Source organism: Euphorbia lathyris, chromosome 5, assembly GCF_963576675.1.
Source record: "Euphorbia lathyris chromosome 5, ddEupLath1.1, whole genome shotgun sequence".
Classification (NCBI taxonomy): Eukaryota; Viridiplantae; Streptophyta; class Magnoliopsida; order Malpighiales; family Euphorbiaceae; genus Euphorbia; species Euphorbia lathyris.
This window is the reverse complement of record NC_088914.1, coordinates 72,697,767-72,718,763: the sequence shown is the minus strand read 5'-3', so window position 1 is coordinate 72,718,763 and position 20,997 is coordinate 72,697,767. Positions and strand designations below refer to the sequence as shown.

Genomic DNA, 20,997 nt, shown 5'->3' with positions numbered 1-20,997 from the left:
CCAACTCTAGATCAAACATCAGATATTCTGACAAAGCCCCTAGCTAAAGCACATTTTCAACTTTTACGGAGCAAATTAACAATGACACCACCATTAATTTGAGGGTAGGTGATAAGGATACATATATAATTATTCACTCATTTAAGATAAGCCTTGAATCAGTCTTCTGTAATTTGAATTAGTCTCCTATATTTTGAATTATCATGTCTTGTATTGTAACAAACTATCATGTACATCTTATTTAAAGCTAACTCAATATACTGAAAAGATCATATTGAGAGTTCAAGTCTTTTATTATCAATCACATTATATATAAGAGATACAACCCAAATCCTAGTGTGCATAATTACAGATATATCATTACATATAATCATCATTAATTAATAGTGTGGTTGTTTGACAAATACTAAAAATAAGTGGTTAATTTAAAAAATATTAATTGATAATATTTAACTTAAAATTTTAAGTTAAGTATTATAACTTATCAGAATAAGTAATTTTTTGACGTAACTGAAATTTTAAGTTGTGTTATTAAATAAACTAAAAACAACTAAGCACTTAATGCAATAAATTTAAGTGTTGAAACTAGCTATCAAACAAACCCTTAGTTCCAAAATAGCTCCTTATCTTACAGATGATACACGTGCTACAGTTCTAATAAAAAAACAAAGAGAAAACAAAAAATCCAGAAAAATGGACAAAATAATAAAAGCGGAGAAAAAAATGAAAACAATAGAAAAAATAACAAATTAAGAAATGAAGAAGGTTTTATCTAAATTTAGTGTATTGGTGATTATAGCTAAATTTGTTCTAACGAGAATTCCATCTAAATCTAGATGTATGGAAATTGCATCAAATTTAATAATAAAAAAGATAAGATAGTAATAATGATTCTATTTTAATTTTTTATAATAATGTAATAAACTTTTTGATAATAAAAGAAAAGATAATATTCATTAATATGTTAATCATAGTATGATTTTTATACAAATATTTCTATACATATTTTGAGAATAGCAATTGTTTATTTTATGACTATGACAAGCAAAAACTTATTGATATGAAATTAACAAGTAATTATTATGATATATTAATTACTCATGTGTTTTCTATATAGACCTAGAGCCCAAAGGGGATATATGTTTCTATATGCTGCATAATGTAGCATGCAAGTCCGCAGAGACGCTCCCGTTATTTCCTATATATATACAAAAATCAATGAGTACTTTAATTTTACAAAAAAAAAGTTTAATCTATCATATTTGTTTCATAATACAAGATATATATATATATATATAGTATGTTACCTGCTGAGGAAATTCACCACTTTCAAGTTGTAAATTGATTAACAATCTTGTTGCTTTATGTAATGGTGTTGGGTCTCTTCTAGCCTATTTATCATCAAATAAGTAATGTAAATGCTTCTTGAACTACCAATTAAATAAAGAGTCAAAATATTATATATTTTTAAAATTAATAATTAAAATATAAAACTTACTTGTCCTCCATGAATAAGGCCCATCATTGCCCACGCAGTTTGTACCAAATGTGATTTGTTACCTTTTAATGGCTTATATTCCTGGAAAGAATATATATATATATATATATATATATATATATATATATATATATATATATATATAAAATACAATTAATTATATCATTGATACTACATCATAACTACCTACGATTGTATCACTCCTCTTAATTAACATGGAACTTTCATAATAAATTAATTTCTCTAATAAGAGCTTTATATATATATATATATATATATATATATATATATACATAGCATTTTAAATAAAACTCATATAAATAGTTTTAAGGGAAAAGTACAAAAATAAATCTTGTGATTACACCTGTTTTCGATCGGTACCTTTGTGGTTTAAAAATTTACAAAATGGTATCATTTACTTCAATCCGTTAGCAAAAATATGTATTTCTGTCTAACGGTGTTAAAAATGCTGAGATAGCAGTCAAAGTCAAAAGGTCTGAGGGGTAATTTTTACGTTTCAAATACTTTATAATTTATAATTTATTATATTTTTAAAATTTTAAAACCCCCTCCAATCCCTAATTGACACCTCAACTCTCCTCCTTATCTACTATCTTTCTCCTCATGAACCCCTCTTCCTCGTCTTCTCTTCTTCATCCTCCTGCAATGGTAAAGTAGTGAAATTCTTTCTTTCTCTCTTTTTATTTTTTTTTACCATACTTGCTATTTGAGGACCTTCAATCTTAATAGAAGCCAAACCAATCACAATCTTAATCCCTGATTGGAAGCTCTTTGATTTAATCTCGGGTGGCCTAATTTCTCTCACCACTGTCATGCTCTCTTCTTCCATAGAACTTTCAGATGATAGAGTGAACATAGACTCGCCCAACTCACCATCCTCGATCGAGTGAACAGAGAGTACTTTCACTGATTACTGTTGCAGTTGGAATTGAAGATTGGTTCTTTTCGGTTTCGGAATCAGGTTTGATTGAAGCAAAATTGGGAGAGAAAGATGAGAGGCGAGGTGTAAGTTGGGTATCAGGTAAGTTTTAGTATCTTAAAAATATAATAATAATAGAAAGACAAAAATACCCCTCAGTCCCTTTGACTGCAACCTCAGCCTTTTCAACACTGTTAGTCTTTTTAGACTCTGTTTGCTAATAGAATCAGCCTCAAGCTACCATTTTGTAAATTTTTAAACCACAATGGTGCCGATCAAAAACAAGTGTAACCACAAGATTTATTTTTGTACTTTTCCCTAGTTTTAATATAAAGCTTGGAGTTAAAATTTGCAAGAATAATTTTGTGCATAGTATAATTAATTGATAAGATTACCAAATTACTGCATGAGAGATAGCTCTCTCCCCAGCCTCCGGAACTGAGTTGTTTGGAAAGAAGAAATTCGCATCCTTTTTTTACTACTTTACTATTTTCATATGTCTTTCCAACAGCAGCCAAACCTCTTAGTGCAAAATATGTACCATATATGTAGCAAATTCCCCAGTTTCCATACCTGCACCCCAAATCATTACTTAATAATCAGAAATATAATTCGTTGTAATGTTTAGCTTTACATTTCTGAACTAAAATACATAATTAATAGTTAAATATGTACATACCAAGAACCATCAGAATTTTGTGTATTTTCTAGATAATTAGTTGCCTTAGACAATGCAATTTCTAATTCTTTCTTCTTGTATTCAGGATGAAACTTTTTAAACAACACAAAACTCTCAACCACAGATGCCGTACATTCAACATACCTGAAACAACATCATTAGAAAGATAATCAAAATTATTGTGCATTTTACCTCTCCACTTAAATTTAAGAATTTAAATATGCATACTCATATTCCACCATTATTCCAGCAAAAGCTTCTGCAGGGTTGAACATCTGAGAACCCAGAATTATAAAACACAATTAGTAATCAATTTTTCTTAGTAATGAAAGTTACATAATACTAATAGAGATTGACATGCGTGTCAATTAACTATGGTTACATGATTATTTACTAAAGACAATTAGTGTTAACTAGAGTTACTTTCTTGTAGCTAAAAGTAACAAACCAATGTTATCATTATAGATAAAGGCTATATAAACACGAGCCTTGTATTTGTTCATCTAATTGATCCAATAAGAATTTTTTCATTTTTTCATTCCTCTCTCAATCTTGATATGGTGATACGAGAGCAATTCATTCAGTTTTTTCTTTCAGATTAAGATTTACATCTTGATCGATTCATTTTTCATCGATTATTCTTTAATCTACTATAGATCATCTTGCTTCGATGAGTGCCTTCTGTTCTTTTTTATTTTTCTTGTGATCTTTCTTCCTACTTCAAGCATATCTTATATCACGACATTTACCAGGGAGTATGGCAATAATACGAATCGGAATGCAAATCACAAACAATTTATTTATAAATCCTGAGAATACATCAAATTCAGATGCAAGCAAAGGTTCCTGGAATTGCAATTTTACTGACGTATTACAAAATCCATCCAATCTTTTTTTCATTCATCTGGTTGAAAACCCTACCCTAGTCTTGGTTATGCAACCTTCTCGTAGGAATTACTTTTCCTAGAGTTGTTCAATTAAGGTTCATTTCTAACTAAAAATAAATTCTATTTTGTGGATGGAACTTTGCGTCTATATATTATTCCTGAAATGAACCAACATGTTTGGCTTATATGTAATTAGATGGTTTTGTCTTGGATAAAACATTCTCTTTCACCTTCAATTGCAGTCTATGATCTGGTTTGATACAACAACTCAAGTTTGGAAAACATTGAAGAATCGCTTCTCACAAGGAGATGTGTTGCACATTATTGAGTTACAAGATGAAGTTTTAGCTACTATGTAGTTATATTTGTCTATCACTGATTATATACTAAATTGTGTATAGTTAATTTTAGAGTCGTTCTATTCTATATTTGTACTTATATGAGTGCTGAGAGTTGAGCTGTTATTAAGATAGTTCGTTCACATCAAGAACATGATTTCATCATGAAAAAATTAAGAGGATTGAATGCTAATTTTTGAATGGTAATGTCATAAATATTAATGATGGATCCTTTATATTCTTATGATCTAGTTTTTAATATTTTCGTACAACATGCATGTCAAATAGAAGGAGTTCAAAAATATGTCTTGATTCAAATGTCAATTTTAATATAACACAATAGAGTGATAATCATCCATGATGATAGAATTATAATGCTAAGAAGTCTTATGGAAAGAAAGGAGTTGTGTGTTCTTTTTGTGATAAAGAACGCCATGCAATTGATCAATGCTTCAAAAAACATGGATTTCCTCCAAAGTTAAAGAATAAGAGACATTTTACTACAAATGTTACTACTGATTTGGATCTTACTAGTCTGGTTCTGCTGTCTCAAAATCTTGTTGATATCATTCCAACATAATATGTAAAGCTGATCAGTGTGTTGTAAAATGTAGAACAGTCTAATGCATATGTTTCTTTGAATTCTATTACTACTGTCGAGGAGTTCTTTCTTCTCAACACAATAACCAATGCTTTAAATTAAAACTTTGAGGTTAGAAATGCTGGTAAGATTTTCTTTAATTATTTTTCAAATACATCTTAGATTCTTGATTCTAGAGCCAATGCTCATGTGGTTAATTCTTCTACCTTTTTTAGTTTTATAATTGTTATAGCTAAGAAAATAGTGCATTTACCTAATTTCACATTTAATCTTATTTCACCTTTAATCCTAATTTCACCTTTAATCTTATTTTAGTGAGTAAGAGTTTTTGTGATAATCCTTGTACTATTTTGCTTTCTGATAATGAGTTTGGTTTCCAAGATCTTCCAAGCACGAAGAAGACTGGTACAACTATAGTGCATAATGGACTCTATCCTTTTCATGTTTTTCAATTTAACAAGTTATTACAATCTTTAGTTTCAGCATAGTAGTTAGATAAACATACATTTCCTCTTTAGAATTATAGGCTAGGCCATGAGTTGGATTCTAGATTGCAAACAATGTATCCTTCTATTGTTACAAAGTGATATGGTAAATAATGAATTTAGATCTCGAGTGGTTCTAAAAGGCCCACGACCTACTTTTGGGTCGGCCCATCTAGAGTCCCCAAAAAGGGTATAAAGCTTCGGACCTCAAATTCACGCTAAAGCCATTTGGAGAGGGAATCTAGATTCCGGACCAATACGGTGGTGACACGTGTATCTAGGCCTAAGCTCAAATGTCTATAAATAGGAGCTTAATTCAAAGAGAAAGGTACACAATTCTATATACTAAAATCCTATTACTTTCTCCCGAAGCTTTGTATTCCCATACTAACTTAGGCATCAGAGAGGGTTCGCCGATCGTCGGCCCCCTGTCTAACCGTGTTTTTTCTTACAAGTCCTTGAAGGCAGTATTACAATAATCTAAAGGATATTCCCATATCACAAAGTATAATAAATACGATGATTATGTTTGTCTTTTCCTTTAGCAAAGAAAAAACAGTTGTACTTTCCTATTAGTCATTCTCATGTCCAAAATTATTTTGATGTAGTTCAATTAGATGTTTGGGGGCCTATGGTTGTTCCATCTAGTTCTAGTTATATATTGTTGATGATAAAAGTAGGTAGAATTGGATTTGTTTTTTTAGCATCCAAAGGCCATTCAAAAGTTTTATAATTTTGTTTTGACACACTTTGAAACAAAGATTAAGGTTATAAGGTCTGACAATGCTCATGAATTGCATCTAGAAATTTTTTATGCAAAACATGGTGTTTTACATCAAACATCATGTCCCAATACTCCACAACATAAAGTAAACATCAAAATTTGTTAAATGTTGCCAAAGCTTTGTGAATATAGACATAATTACTCTTGTCTTTTTAGTCTGGTTGTATTTCATATGCAGTAAATCTCGTTAATATGCTTCTAACTCTAGTTTTACATGATCAGTCACCTTATTTTATTTTGCATAAAAACGATCCTAGGTATGAAAGTTTGAGGGTGTTTATATGTTTGGCCTATATGACTTGGTGTGCATGAAAAGAAGTTTGATAATAGAGCATTGCCATGTGTGTTTCTTGGTCATCAATCCAATATGAAAGGTTATCATTTGTTTGGTTTGGTTCATAGAAAAGTTATAGTTTCAAAAGATGTTGTTTTTCATGAGTTCATTTCTTTCATACACTTAATTTAAAGTTGATATTATGAAAGATATTTGTTTACCTAATGTTGCTTTTGCATATTTTTCTAGTATGCTAACTGATATTACTTTATTTTCTAATAATCTATTTTGGGAGACACAATCCATAAATCATAGAATGGATCTATCATTCAGGATTCTGATCGTCACCTTGAAAACACTAGTGTTCCTTCAATAGTTCAACTATTTCAGGGGGAGCACTAATGTTTCCTTTCAATAAGATTGAAATCAAGTTGAGTCTAGGATTGAAATCAACTTGGTTTATGTGTTTTATATCTCCCAAGAAGTTTGCTAATTAGTTGAGTCTAGTTGAGTACTGGTACAACTCCAATCACCATAGCACCACCAAGATAAGCCCCTTTATAAAAGTAGAATGAGGGTATTGTCATATAAAAATGAAGGGCAAGAAAAGGAAATGCTTATGTTATTAATACTTTTTCGAAGTTTGTTAAGAGTTACGAGACAATGGTAGAACTTCACATTTGTATTTTTGTAATGGTTTGCTATCTTACCAGCAACATTTGCTTTTTTAGATCATGCTTTTGTAATGTTTTGGTCATGCAAATGTTAAGAAGTTTTTATCTCTTCTTCCCTCTCTCTCTCTCTCTCTCTTCCTAAATTCTTCTACTAAATCTATCTTTCTCAGTACCAATGCCTAAAAGTGTGTAGTTATTGTTGTATAAATATGTAATATCAAAACTTTAAAAGTGTGCATTTTGATCTTCGAATGTGATATAAAATGAATTATATGAATTACAATAATTATTCAATCCTTACATATAATATTTACTTGCTTAATTTAGGATGAGACATTTTGTAATAGCTCCTTTAATCTAAAAATTCTTGTTTCTTTTTAGTTTTCTTTCAAAATTTTGGTGGAATTTTTTAGGACAAATATCATCATTTTATGATGGTCGTCTCAAATGAAGGATAATCCCCTAATCAATGGATAAAAATAATCTTATTTGCATAGAGGCGACAATCATTTATTTATTTTTTGGATAAAAAATTGTCTCATATTTCAAAGACAAAAGTTCTCCTTTACAGAGGACAACAATCGTCCATCAGATGGGGAAAACAGTTATCCTTAGTCTTAGGGATGACAATAGTCCCATAAAATGATAATGACATATCATAGTTATCATCCCATATAAAATACAGAAGAAATGTAGGGAATGGGAAAAAAGGGACAATAAAAGTTGTCCCCAAAAATATAAAGACAATTTTACCCATTTCCAATATATATATATATATTTGTTCTTTGTTATACGTACCTCCAACCATGGACGAGAAGAAGGTGGTTCCCAAGCTGAAATACCACCATTTTTGCTCTAGAAATATTAAACATGTTATTATTTCAAGTTAGTAATTAGTTAATCTTCCAGTCCTTCATAATTTATGGTCCCAAAGTAATTGAACAAAATGAAACAGTTATATTTTCATACTTGCAATGTAAGTAAAAAATCCACCGCATCATATAATCTTTGTGATTCAACTTTGTTGCCAACAACCTCTATCTGCCTTTCTGATAATAACATTAAAACCTACAATAATACATGAGATCATGGTAATTAATAATAAGTTAGTAAAAATTATTTGTGTTTCAATTTAAATAGCTACCTATGTTAACTAAATTAGTTGAGTAATTACCAAGAGAGCTTCAGCTGTGCAGTCAGAGACTTGCCACCCTTGATCTTGGTCAGCTAAAGGCCATGCCCCTTTTGAAATATATCTCAACGTTTTTTTGAAATCTCCAGGTGGATTTTCTCGTATCTTAATAATAGATGAAAATCAATGATATTAAAAAACTAATTTAATTGCAAGTAATCTAGAAAACTTTATTTATTTAATTATTTATATACTCTCAAATAAATTAAACCTGGGTTTGCTTGATAAATTCATGAGCTCTTCTTAGAGTAAACTCATATTCATCTGTGAGATTACTTGCTAGAATTGCTTGAATGTAAAAAGTTGCATCCCACAATTGAGTACCCAAATTCTGCATTAATTAGCAGCAATTTAAGTAGTGTCATTGTTAGTTAATTAATTAGTAACTAATAATAATTAAATTGGGAAATTACGCTAACCTGCATTTTCATTCCATCTTCAGCAATCCATAAGTAATCGGGAACTCTAGCAAGGTGAAACGTAAAAGCTTCTTGAGTTGGATCTTCTGCCCAACAAGCCAACATATGCAAAACCTGAATATATATAATTAAAGATTAATGTTGTGATTAAGCATATATGTAATAAATTAAGAAAGCATATATATACCTTTTCTAAGCAAGCATGTGTGAGAAATCTAGAATGTAGATCCTCAAAGTGAAGTATGTCCATTACTTTGTGCAAAGCTTTTTCTCTTAGCTTGGAAAATGGCCAACATTTCGTAATTCTTTCACCAACATAATAAATGATATCAAACACCAAATCGAGTTCAAAGGAACGAGGGACGTAAATATCCTCCTATTTCATATAAAACAATAATTGTTAGCTTTTTTAATGTAAAAATATTTTTTATAGCTGTTTAGCATGTTTTTAAAGCTTTTCACGAAAAGCTTTTTTATTTATTTCATTTTGATAAGATTATCCTTTTTATTTAATTACATAAAACATGTTTCGATTTTAAAGTAATTTCAATCCATATAATACCATTGTCGAAGGAAGAATTTTTGCTCCTCGCAGTTAATAATTAAGTTATTGGCCTTGTTTGGAAAATAGGTTTTAGACTTTGTTAGCATATTACATTACTGATTAGCTGATTACCTTTTTTATTTAGCAGAGTTGACTAGCCGTTTGTGTAAACTTATTTGATAAAACATAGCTAATTGCTAATAATTATTTGTGTAAAATGATAAATAAAGACATTTATCTTTTACGACTATTATTTTCTTCTTTAATAATTCATATTTAAATATAACTTTGTGCAAATGGATAAATATTTATCTTTATAAATTACAGATAATTTTCTTGCTATAAATTAGTATTCAATATATCATATCCTTAATCACCTCCTGTAAAAAGTCATATACATGTTATATCTTAGGTTTTTATTAATACATAAAAAAATATTTAAAACAATGAAAAGTATTCTTAGGTTTCTATTATTACATAAAAGATAAGGAAACATAATGGTTTAATATAAATAACAGTCTATATTAAATTGAAAAAAAATAATACTTAAGAATTTAGTAAAATGAAGAATATAAAATATTATTAAATTGATACATGCTATTCAAATTAAATCTCACAATGGTGTCCGAAAAACTCATTTTCGATAAAACTCAATTCAGTTAATTTCATTTTGTTCAAATTTCTAAACAAAACTAATAATAAATAAAGAAATAAATTCTCTCATACTTAATAAGTAAGGGTAGTAATTAAAGAAGCATACGGTTTTTTTAATATAAATATTACAATCCTCTAATTGAAAAAGCCATTTTTCTCTAAATTAGTACTCTAAGCCTGATCTGCTTTCGCAAACTCTTTTTCACCAAACACCACTATTAGAGGTTGTGACTAGTCAAACACCTAAAATTTTGGTTCAAACCTCTAATTTTACTTAAAACCTCTATTTACCAAATGTGGTCATTGTTTTTCATTTTTACTTACTTATTTACAGTATTTTTTTTTTGTATTATATATTTAAATTTATAATTATTTGTTGATTAACTTAAATACCCATATTGGATATTTTATATAGGGCAAAGTACGAAAAAAATGCTTGTAGTTTGCTTTATTTGTAAATAGAGGTCTGTGGTTTAAAAGTTTGCGAATAGAGGCATGTGGTATGCTTTTTTTACAAAACAAAGTATTTAAAATTAAACTTTTAGGTAATTGATGAGAATTAAGAGTATTTTTAAATTTTTTTTCACTTACATTTATATATTGACAAAACATAGATCCTAAAATCAAATTACAACTATGTGAAATGAACTTAAATATCAAGTTAGTTCATAAACTGTCAGATTAGTAAAAAAAACGTTAAATTCCACCATATTATTTATTGTTTTGATTTAAGAAGTTTTTTTCGGAGGTTGTGTTTTGCTGATATGTAAGAATAATTTTTTTAAGATAAAAATGTATTTGGTTGTAATCACAACTTAACTGTATAATTGTAATACCTTGTTTTGTAAATAAGACATACCATATACCACATACCTTTATTTGTAAACTTTTAAACCACATGCCTTTATTTGCAAATTGGGCAAACCACATGCATTTTTTTCGTACTTTTTCTTTTATATACTAACAACAACAATTTATCACACTTTTAGCAAATACTAATTATCAATCAGCTAATAGCAAAACAATTCTAATAAAAATAACACATACAATAAAAATAACAAAAATAAATAGACAACAACAACAACAATAGTAATAAATAACTACGCACTTTACCTTTAAACACGAATGTCGCGCTTTATTCCAATTAATTTGATCGTATGGTTGTGTATAGAGTTCTTTCCTTAATTGAATGATGAGATCAGTGATAGGACCCACAAATTTCTTTCCATACAGATATGCTATTGGATTATAAATAGTGCGCAAGTAACACCATAACTTTTCTGTCATGTTCATATACATGTAGATATTAGTTTGGATATTGAATCATGTATTTTGAAATATAAAATACTAAAAACCTTAAAATTTCAAACAACATCTATAAATTCTTAATCCTTTATTTGAAGCTTTTATTTTAATAAAAAAATGAATTTTATTAAATTTCTTATCTTTAAAAGGGGAAAGTAAAAATTTATATATATATATATATATATTCACTATTTTATGAAGTCGAACACGTGGTTTACAAGTTTGCAAACACATGTATGGGTTTTATTCCATTAGCAAATAAGTGATGAATTTAACATATTTATAGAAGAACAAGAGTTTCTAATGAATTGAGATAGAAAGTGGAGACGTTGAGGAATTAGAGAGTACCGATGAGTGAAATATGGGTAGAGATTAGAATTGGGATTAAAAGAAGGCAAATGTGTAAAGGCTAATGATTGAGCGTGAGAGAAGAGAAGAGAGGAAATGAGCCATAAAAATGGTGAAGGAGCTATGTACACTAATTGGGTTAAGTTTGATGATGCAACAATTAGGGAAGAGGCGATGATTTTACAATCATAGTTGTCGTTCATGTCAACGTAGAGATACATATAACGAAGGTCACCGACGTTTAATAGATTTGTAAATATATTTTAATATAAGGGTTATGTCTATAATTATTCTCTCGTGGGTATTTTGTAATTGTCTCACGTGTATTATATTATTCTATAGAATTAAAAGAGAATAGGGTTAACTTTGTATTTCTTCTTCACAAATTCATTCTGCCTCTTTTTCTTCATTCTTTTGCATCTTTTGTACATTTTTCACAAGTTCTTTAATATACAGAGTTCTTCCTTCAATCACTTTTGTGTTCAATCTTGTTATGGTATCAGAGCACGTTTCGCGCATTTAATCTTCATCTTCAAAGGATATTTCACAGGAAGATCTTTAGTTATTCCTTTCTCGATTTTCTTCATTACGATGGAATCAGATTTTTTAGTCTTCTTCTTCTTCCTTTCTATTTGCTTCGACAAAATTAGATTTTCAGTTTTCTTAGTCTTGCTTTGAGAATGCTTTCATTTTTTCTTCATCGTTGTTGAGTTTTCTTGAGGTTTGTCACATATGGCTACTCTATGACCAAAAGTTCTTCTAAATCTGATTGCATGAACAATTGATCTTTCTCAAAGCTCATCTAGTGTTTACTATTTGCACTTTGATGAAAACCCTAGTTCTGTGTTACACGCTCGGTTCCTCACTAGAGATTACTATCACTCATGGAGTCGTGAGTTTAAAAGAGTGCTGCCTGTGAAGAATAAGGTCTCATTTCTTAATGGTTCTTTACCCATGCCGGAGGAGTATGATATGAATCAAGCAGCTTGGGAACGATGCAACACCATGATTTTTCATGGATTAATAGATTGGTAATACCTGTTACTGCGAATAGCATTCACTGGTTTAATAACTTTAGTGATGCATGCAGTAATCTAGAAAAGCGGTTTGCTTAAGGAGATTCGTTAAAGATTTCTGAGTTACAGAAGAGGATCTACACTTTTGTTCAAGGATCTTTGATTTCGATTGAATATTATACTAAGTATATGACATTATGGGAAGAGTTGATCAATTTTTGGCCATTATCAGTCTATAAGTGTTCTCCATCTTGTAAATGTGCAACATTGTTGGTTAAAACTAAGTCATATCAAGAGGAAGATTTAATGATCAGTTTCCTCAAGGGTTTAAATGCTGAGTTTGCTGGAGCAAGATCACCAGATCTTTCTTATGAAGCCTTTGACTGATATTACATTTGTTTTTTCTTTGTTAATCCAACTAGAGAGGCAAAATAATAATTATGGTATGCATTTGGAGTCTTCTATTAATCTTGCAAAAGGACAATATCATGACACCAAGCAGAAGACGAGTCCTAAGTGTAGTCATTATGACAAACCTAGTCACACTGTTGATTAATACTATAGAAAGCATGGATTTCCTCACAACTTCAAATGCATTAAAGCCAAGAAGAGTGGGACATGGAATGTGACATCTGATATTACTAACTTTGAGGATTCTTCTGCAGTTGTTCTAGTTGCAATGCAACTAGTCCAAGGAGATTCTTCAGCTAACCTTACATTGACCAAGGCACAATACACTCGTTTAATGGGTATTCTGGCTACATAGGATTCTATTCATGAGAAGCAAGGTCATATTATAACTAATGTGGTGTCAGGTAAAGTTTCTTTTCCTGTTAAACAATCTTATATTGCTAATATAAATTATGTTTTAAATGATGAATGCATCTTAGATAGTGGTGCAACAGATCATATTTGCAATGCTATTTCAGCTTTCTTGTATTTGCATAATGTTGAAAGTGGGACTATGAATTACGTCATAAACCAACAATTAGTGGTCAATCAAATAGGAACAATTAGAATGAATATTTATATTCTAATTCATAATGTATTATATATATACCAAGTTTTAAATTCAATATAGTTTTTGTTAGCAGATTGGCTGGACATTCTAAATTTGTTTGTGTCTTTGCTGATGATGTGTGTCATATTTATGGCACTCATCTTCAGTAGACGATTAGTTTAGCTAAGTTGTGAAATGGTTTATATCTCTTGGCTCGAGAGATTGTTGTTGTGCAACTTGTTAGTACTACTAGTTATATTTCTGTTGTTTCTTTCCAGTTGAATAAATCTTAACCTTTCTCTGAAAAGGCCTTATGGCATTTTCCTATCATCAAATTAGAATTGTTAGGTGTGTTCTCTTTGTATGCCTTGTGTAATAAGGATGATTATTTGATTATGGTGTATGTCCCTTGCCCAAGATGAAAAGGTCACCCTTTCCTGTAAGTACTAAATCTAATGTTGGTTATGGATATTTTTTATTTGGTCATTTTGATGTATGGGTCCATTTAATACTAAATCTAATGTTGGTTATAGATATTTTTTACCATAATTGATGACTATAGTCGATATACTCAGATTTATCTTTTAAAAAACAAAGCACAGACCACGAAGTGTATTAAGGAGTTTTATAATTATGTCAATGTTGATTTTTCAAAGTCTATTAATTTTTTTAGGAGTGATAACGGTCCTGAACTTCAGTTGACTGATTTTAGTTTATCAAAAGGTAGCTTGCATCAACTTTCTTGTCCATATACCCCAAAATGGAATAGTGTTGTTGAAAGAAAACATCAACATCTTCTTACTCTAGCTTGTTCTTTGAGATTCCAATCTGGTTTACCTTTGGCTTTTTAGGCTGATTGCATTCTTTATGTAGCCTATCTTATTAATATATTTCCTACTCTTGTTTTGGATAATCAAATATTTTGTTTCAAGATTCTCCTGTCTACGAGTCTTTGTGAATCTTTAGGAGTTTAGTTTATATAGCAAATTTAAAGAATTGGAAGTCCAAATTTGATCCTCGTGCCATTCCTTGTGTTTTTGTGGGTTTTAAACCACATGTTAAAGGTTACAAGGTCTTCAATATTGAGACACATGCGTATACTGTGTCTTGGGATGTTAAGTTTATAGAACATATATTTTGCTATAAAACTGCAGGGCAAGTTCTCTTAGACAACACTGAGCCTATGACCAGCAAAGAGTTATTTGCTAGTCTGATTCTAAGAGAAGAGGATGTAGCTCAATACTTGTTTATGCATGTAGTAACTATTCATGTTACTCATATTTTTTTTCTGAATATGATAATAATCTTGCTATAGATAATGTAATTACTAATTCTTCTAATCATAGTGTAGATAGTAACATGAGTATGAATGATAATTTTGAGACTAATAAAGATGTTTTAGTATTTGAGGTGAATGCTCATGTTGTTAATCAGTCTGTTAATCCTAATGTTGTTCGGCCTATTAATGATAATAGGAAATCTACTAGGATTAAGGTTAAACCTCATTATTTACTTGACTATCATTGTAATCAATATCCTTTAACTAATGTTATATGTTATGATAAAGTTTCAAGTTCTCATAAGAATTATGTTATGAACCTAAGCATTATTCACGAGCCTAAGAATTATAAAAAGAGGCTATCCAATATGATTGTTGGTAGGAAGCTATGAACATGGAGTTACAAGCTTTAGAAGATACTTAAACTTGGATTATAGTCCATTTGCCACCACGGAAGGTTCCTATAGGTAATAGATGGGTGTTCAAGGTCAAATTGAAGAGTGATGTGTCTTTAGAAAGATATAAAGCTAGACTTGTAGCTAAGAGTTATACACATGTAGAAGTATCGATTACATATATACCTTTTCACTTGTTGTAAAAATCAGTGTTGTTAGATTGATACTAGCTTTGGATGCTATATAAGATTTGCCTTTATTTCCATGTAATTTTAATAATGCTTTCCTTTATGGAGAATTACAAGAGGAAATTTACATGGAGCCACCTCTAGGTTTAAAATTGCATGAACCTAATATGGTGTGTAAATTTAAAAGGGTTAATTAAAAAAAATTACCCTGTGGTTTGATCGATTTGCAGACCGGTATCTGTGGTATTTTTGTTTTTGCAAACACAACCATTTGGTTGTCACTATTAACAAAATCGCGACAACTAATTTAACACTATTAAATGACATGGGCAATTTCAGATTTTTTTTTAGTTTTTTTTTAACTTTTGTTTTGACTTTGACGTTTCTTCTTCTTCTTCTTCTTCCGTGTTCTTATTCTTCTTCATTTCTTTTCTTTTTCTTCTTCTTCTTCCATTTTCTCTTCTTCTTTTTCTTCCTTTTTTTTATTTTTTTAATTCTGGAATTCCAGATGCTGAACGTTTAGATTTTTCAAATGTTCATCACGTCTGGAATTTCCAGACGTGAAGTTCACATCTAGAAATTCCATCTGGAATTTCCAGAATTTAAAAAAAATAGAAGAAAAAAAGAAGAAGAAAAGAAGATGGAAGGAGGAAGAAGAAGAAAAGAAAGGAGGAGGAGGAGGAAGAAAAAGAAGAATGGAAGAATGAGGGAGAAAGAAAAGAAGGAAAAGTAAAAAAATAAAAAATAAAGTCAAAAATTCGTTATTGCGAAAATAACCATGTGCCACGTCACCTAGTTAACTTTTTCCATCCAGTTGCATTGATTTTGTTAACGGTGACAAACACAAGGTTGTGTTTGCAAAAAAAAAATAAAAAAAACTACAGGTAAGAGTCTGCAAATCGGCCAAACCACATGGTAGTTTTTTGTAATTAACCCAATTTAAAATGTTCCTTTATGGGCTTAAACAATCTAGTAGACAATGGTATTCTTAGTTACCCAATTTTCTTTTTCTTCATAATGATTATATAATGTATGAATTTGATCATCCTATGTTCATTAAACATAAACAACATCTTGTTACTGTTATAGTTGTTTATGTTGATGACATTATTATGACAAGTAGTGATGTTAGAGAGGTTGATTGTATTAAGCATGCTTTTAATACATAATTTAAGATTAAGGATTTTGGAACTTTTAAATACTCTCTATGTTTGGAGATTTCTAGTTTTGTTTCAGGAATTCATATTTCATAGAGAACGTATCTATGGGAAGATTGCCACAGTTGGAGTCAAGTTAGAAGAGAAAAGTGATACGTTAAGGAGAAATAAAAGAAATAGTTGTGTTCATATGGATTCTGTCAAATCTAAGCTTATTAGAATCCTAAATGACCAAATTCATTTAGTCATTTATGGTTTATGTGAACACTACTATAAAAGATCAACGTAGGAGAGTTGAAAAGAAAAAGATAAAAAAAAATATATAAAAATAAGATAACAATACAAAAGACAAAAATACCATTATTAGTTTTTAAGGTGTTAGCCATGCATCCTACATTTGCTAACAACAAGGAATGGTTACTTTGTAAAAACCAAAGTAATCATAATTTATACCCCAACATAAAACTCATATTCGTGTTTGTAATATTTATACCACATATTTGCCAACAACATAAAGCTCATATTTGTGTTTGTAATCTTTATACCACATATATGATTTTATAAAATTGTGAAATTACATGTATTTCTTTTTTATTATTATTTTCTCCTTTGAAAAACAATCAATTGCTAGATTTTAATAATTCCTTTTAAAAATAAACTAATTGAACAATTAGAATTAACATAAAATTGATCTAAATTGATTTCTTTTAATTATTAAAAAAGAATGATAAATATATTATATGATCGTTTTATAAGATATTTAAATAACTTCAAGATTTTTTGGGAAACCTAATTTATCTTCCAAGTGCAAAATAATACAATTTCAGTCTCAAAGTTTGTCAAATTGCACAATTAAAGGTTTCATTAACAGAAATTGATACATCAAATTATTCTACCATTAACCACTCTACATCAACTCTCCAAAATTTATGACTCCTAATAGCCTAGTTGTAGGGGAGTTAACCGTGCAATCATCTAATGTGTCAATTTATGTTAATGATTCCTTTAAATATGCTATTTGACAATCATTGGACTGAAGTTGTATTATTTTGTACTAGGGACTAAATTAGCTATCCCTGGAATTCATAAGATTTTGGTACCCTTATCCTCAACAAGATTTTCTTATTTGACATGAAAATAAACTAAACTAAAGAAATATTAATACAATCACTTAGTTTACCTGCACTAAAAGGAAGAAATGAAGGGATAAGCATAATTTCTGGAGGCACCGGATTGCATCCTGCCCACTCATACACTCCGAGTACCTTCATATATAACCAATACATTAAGTATAAGTTTTTCTTTTCTCATATCATGTTGATTTTCAATATATTATTATGTTTGAAAAATCATAATAAATAAGATTGAGTGAATTATTCACCGAAAGGAATATCTTCCCCCAAATCTGAGTGTTGATAGCACCTCCATGATCAATAATCCATTTTTGACCCTTAGCAACACTGTTATCTTCAACTTCATCGGGTAATTGTTCGCCAAGCAAACGTAAGGAAACGTAATTAAGTGTTGTGCACAACATTGTACTATGACTTTCTATATGAAATCCCCATCCTCCATCTTCATTCTGGGTTTTTGTTTCTCTCATTATAAATCAATCATACTTTGCAAATTATAGAATATTTATGTACAAGATCTTATAATTACATACTTGATGGTTGTATATATATCGTAGTATTTCTTTCTTGTGTTCATTTGAGAGAATTGTATCAAGCGTTTTGGTGATATAGAGACATATAATCTGCAATTTGTACAATTTTAAAAATTAGAATCCATTATTATTCACGATAAGGAAATTTTCAATTATCGATGGAATATGCGCCTGTAATGGGATAATACCCAGAAAATCTATCATGTGAATTACCGACGAATATTATTCCGTCACTCCATCGATATTTTAAATCCGTCCCAGATGTCTCTGACAACTATGTGGCCGGTATTATTGAAATAACATTAATTAGGTAAATAATTTATTAGTTTCCTGAGTTTATATATATTACACTATTTAGTCTTTCTATTTGTTAGAAACTCATTATAAAGTCATTGAATTTTGACAAAACTAACTACTTAGTGCCTCCATCAATAAATTGACAAGTTTACTCTTCTATCACAAATTAATAATCTTCATATATATGCAAGTAAATTTTATGTAATTTTTATTACATTAATAGAGTAATTTAGTTACTAAAATTATATTATTATTTAGTGCAAAGAAGTAATTAAATTTATAATAACTTTTTTTTTGGATAAGTTAAATTTATAATAATTTACTATTTTAATTTGAAATAATAGAAAGTTTGAGCAAGAAAACTCTTAATTGCATTACCTTCTATATATCTCTCGTCTATTCCTCTATTCCTTTCCGTTAACTATTGAGATATCTCACAATTGGCATTACCTTCCTAGAAAGCCTTACTGCAAATCCCCAAGCGAGTAGAACGTCTTATTCATAAAAAGAATTACCCAAACGATGAGATAGACTACCGGCGTACCTTTTACGCTACCGTGTTTGTTATTGAATTTTTAATTTATTAATTAATGATTAATTAAATGATATATAAATTAAATAATAATTATCTTTTCTAATCTAATCAGTAAAATTCTAATTTATGAAAGAATTAATAATTAATTTTAATATATATTATTTTAGTGGAAAATAGTATTTTTATAATTCCTTTGACTGTCCGGTTCAAAACTCATTAAACATAAGGTGGATCCTTTCATAATTAAAGTTTTTTATGCGTACAATAAGACTTGAACTCAAGATATTTAATTTAAATTTGACTTGACATACTTTTGAGCTAATCTTAATTAGTTTAGTAAAATAAATAGTTAAATGTCATATTAATTGTTTTTTTAATGTGTGTAATAATTATTATTGCTTTGATATATTAATTTATTAAATATTATAAGACATTAAAGTAATCTACGGTAGAGAGATAAACTTATCATTTTGAATATAATTATTCATTAAAATATATATATATATATATATATATATATATATATATATTACATAAAAAATGCTACATAAAATATATATAAAAAATATATTCATTATTCTTCAAATTAAAATATTATATTATTATAAATTTGATTACCTATTTTTAATTAAAAATACACTATTTAGCAATATAATTTTATTACTAATATTACTTTTTATACTTACTTAAAAAATATTTATTTAAATTAATCCATGATATAAGAATAAAATTGTCGATTTATATAAAATTTATGGATTAAGAAATTAAATAGTTGGTTTTGTATAAACTTAGACATCAATAAGGAACGACTAATGTAATATGTACAAACTTAGACATTAATAAATCATTTACCCATATATTAATGCAAAATAGGTATCAATTGTATGTTTTACGTATATCTTAAATGGTGATTTTTACCTGGTGAGTCACCGTTACATCTAGGATCATTAGCATCCTACGATGGAAGCCCTTATGATGGTTTTAATCTCCACTATAGGATTCTAATGAAACTAGATCTAACAGTGATTATTGACGAGATAAAAACTACCAATATCTGAAAACAACAAGAAAACTAAATTATTATCATATGATTTAAGACATACCAAAGGAGGAGTTATAAACAATTGTCCAGAAAATTCAGAAGGCCAATGGCCATCACTTGCTTGGATTGCACAGCTGAATCTGAGAGCTTTTCTTAGAGCTGTTTCAACTTTTTCATCTGTTATTTCCTCATCCTCTTCCAATCTAACTTTGGGTATATTGAGCACATCAATTTGATTTTCTTTGATAAGCTGTGTAATAATTTAAATAATTAGCTACGTTAAAGAATGAATAAATTCAAATAATTTGTACCTGAATATTCTTGAGAAGATCACTGCTAGCTTTGACTTCAAAACGATTACGAGTGAAATTATCTCTGGCAGATTGAATTTGTTGAAGTTCATCAGGAGTGCCAAGATCCTCATGGAATTTCCAAACCTGTCTACCTACAAAATTATTAGTGCTAAATAGCAAGGGATTATTATTATTGTCGCCATTATTACCTATCTCAAGCTTCCACATTTTCAATTTGCAAGAATATCAATATGGTTACTGCATATTTATATTGCACTGGCAGTAGCCATTAAATGGGCGGTGCTTAGCTACACTAAATTGCACATTGTTTGACCAATTTTGTGTATTAAATAACTGAAGGTTCATGCAAAAACAATGAATTAAATAACAAGTACATTTATACATGTAATGGGTCCTTTCTGAATTATTAAGGAGAGAATGCATTAAATACATCTATCAATTCTTGTTGTATCAGTGCCACAGCATTAATTAAGTGCAGCCATCTTT

The 20,997-nt window shown here is 29.2% G+C and overlaps 1 protein-coding gene across 1 annotated transcript; it reads right to left on the bottom strand.

Annotated features, from left to right (window-relative positions):
- Window positions 1-935: 935 nt before the first annotated feature.
- Window positions 936-20,718, bottom strand: LOC136228706 (beta-amyrin synthase-like). The gene is made up of 18 exons (XM_066017159.1): window positions 20,509-20,718; window positions 20,259-20,447; window positions 18,324-18,413; window positions 18,039-18,239; window positions 17,838-17,922; window positions 11,083-11,249; window positions 8,959-9,147; window positions 8,772-8,885; window positions 8,564-8,683; window positions 8,335-8,457; window positions 8,130-8,228; window positions 7,959-8,015; window positions 3,346-3,392; window positions 3,118-3,261; window positions 2,834-3,011; window positions 1,499-1,579; window positions 1,308-1,391; window positions 936-1,198 (listed from the first exon to the last, which is right to left on the bottom strand). Exons 1-18 carry the CDS (start codon window positions 20,716-20,718, stop codon window positions 1,091-1,093), a joined length of 2,286 nt encoding a protein of 761 aa, XP_065873231.1. The 3' UTR covers window positions 936-1,090.
- Between the last annotated feature and the right edge of the window lie 279 nt (window positions 20,719-20,997).

Coding starts and splice junctions, on each gene's coding strand:
- LOC136228706 (XM_066017159.1), bottom strand. CDS start 20,718: ATGTGGAAGCTTGAGATAGGTAATAATGGCGACAATAATAATAATCCC. Junction 11,250..17,837: donor ATTTCTTCCTTTTAGTGCAG/GTAAACTAAGTG, acceptor TGAACATGACAG/AAAAGTTATGGTGTTACTTG. Junction 1,199..1,307: donor GTGGTGAATTTCCTCAGCAG/GTAACATACTAT, acceptor GTATATATATAG/GAAATAACGGGAGCGTCTCT.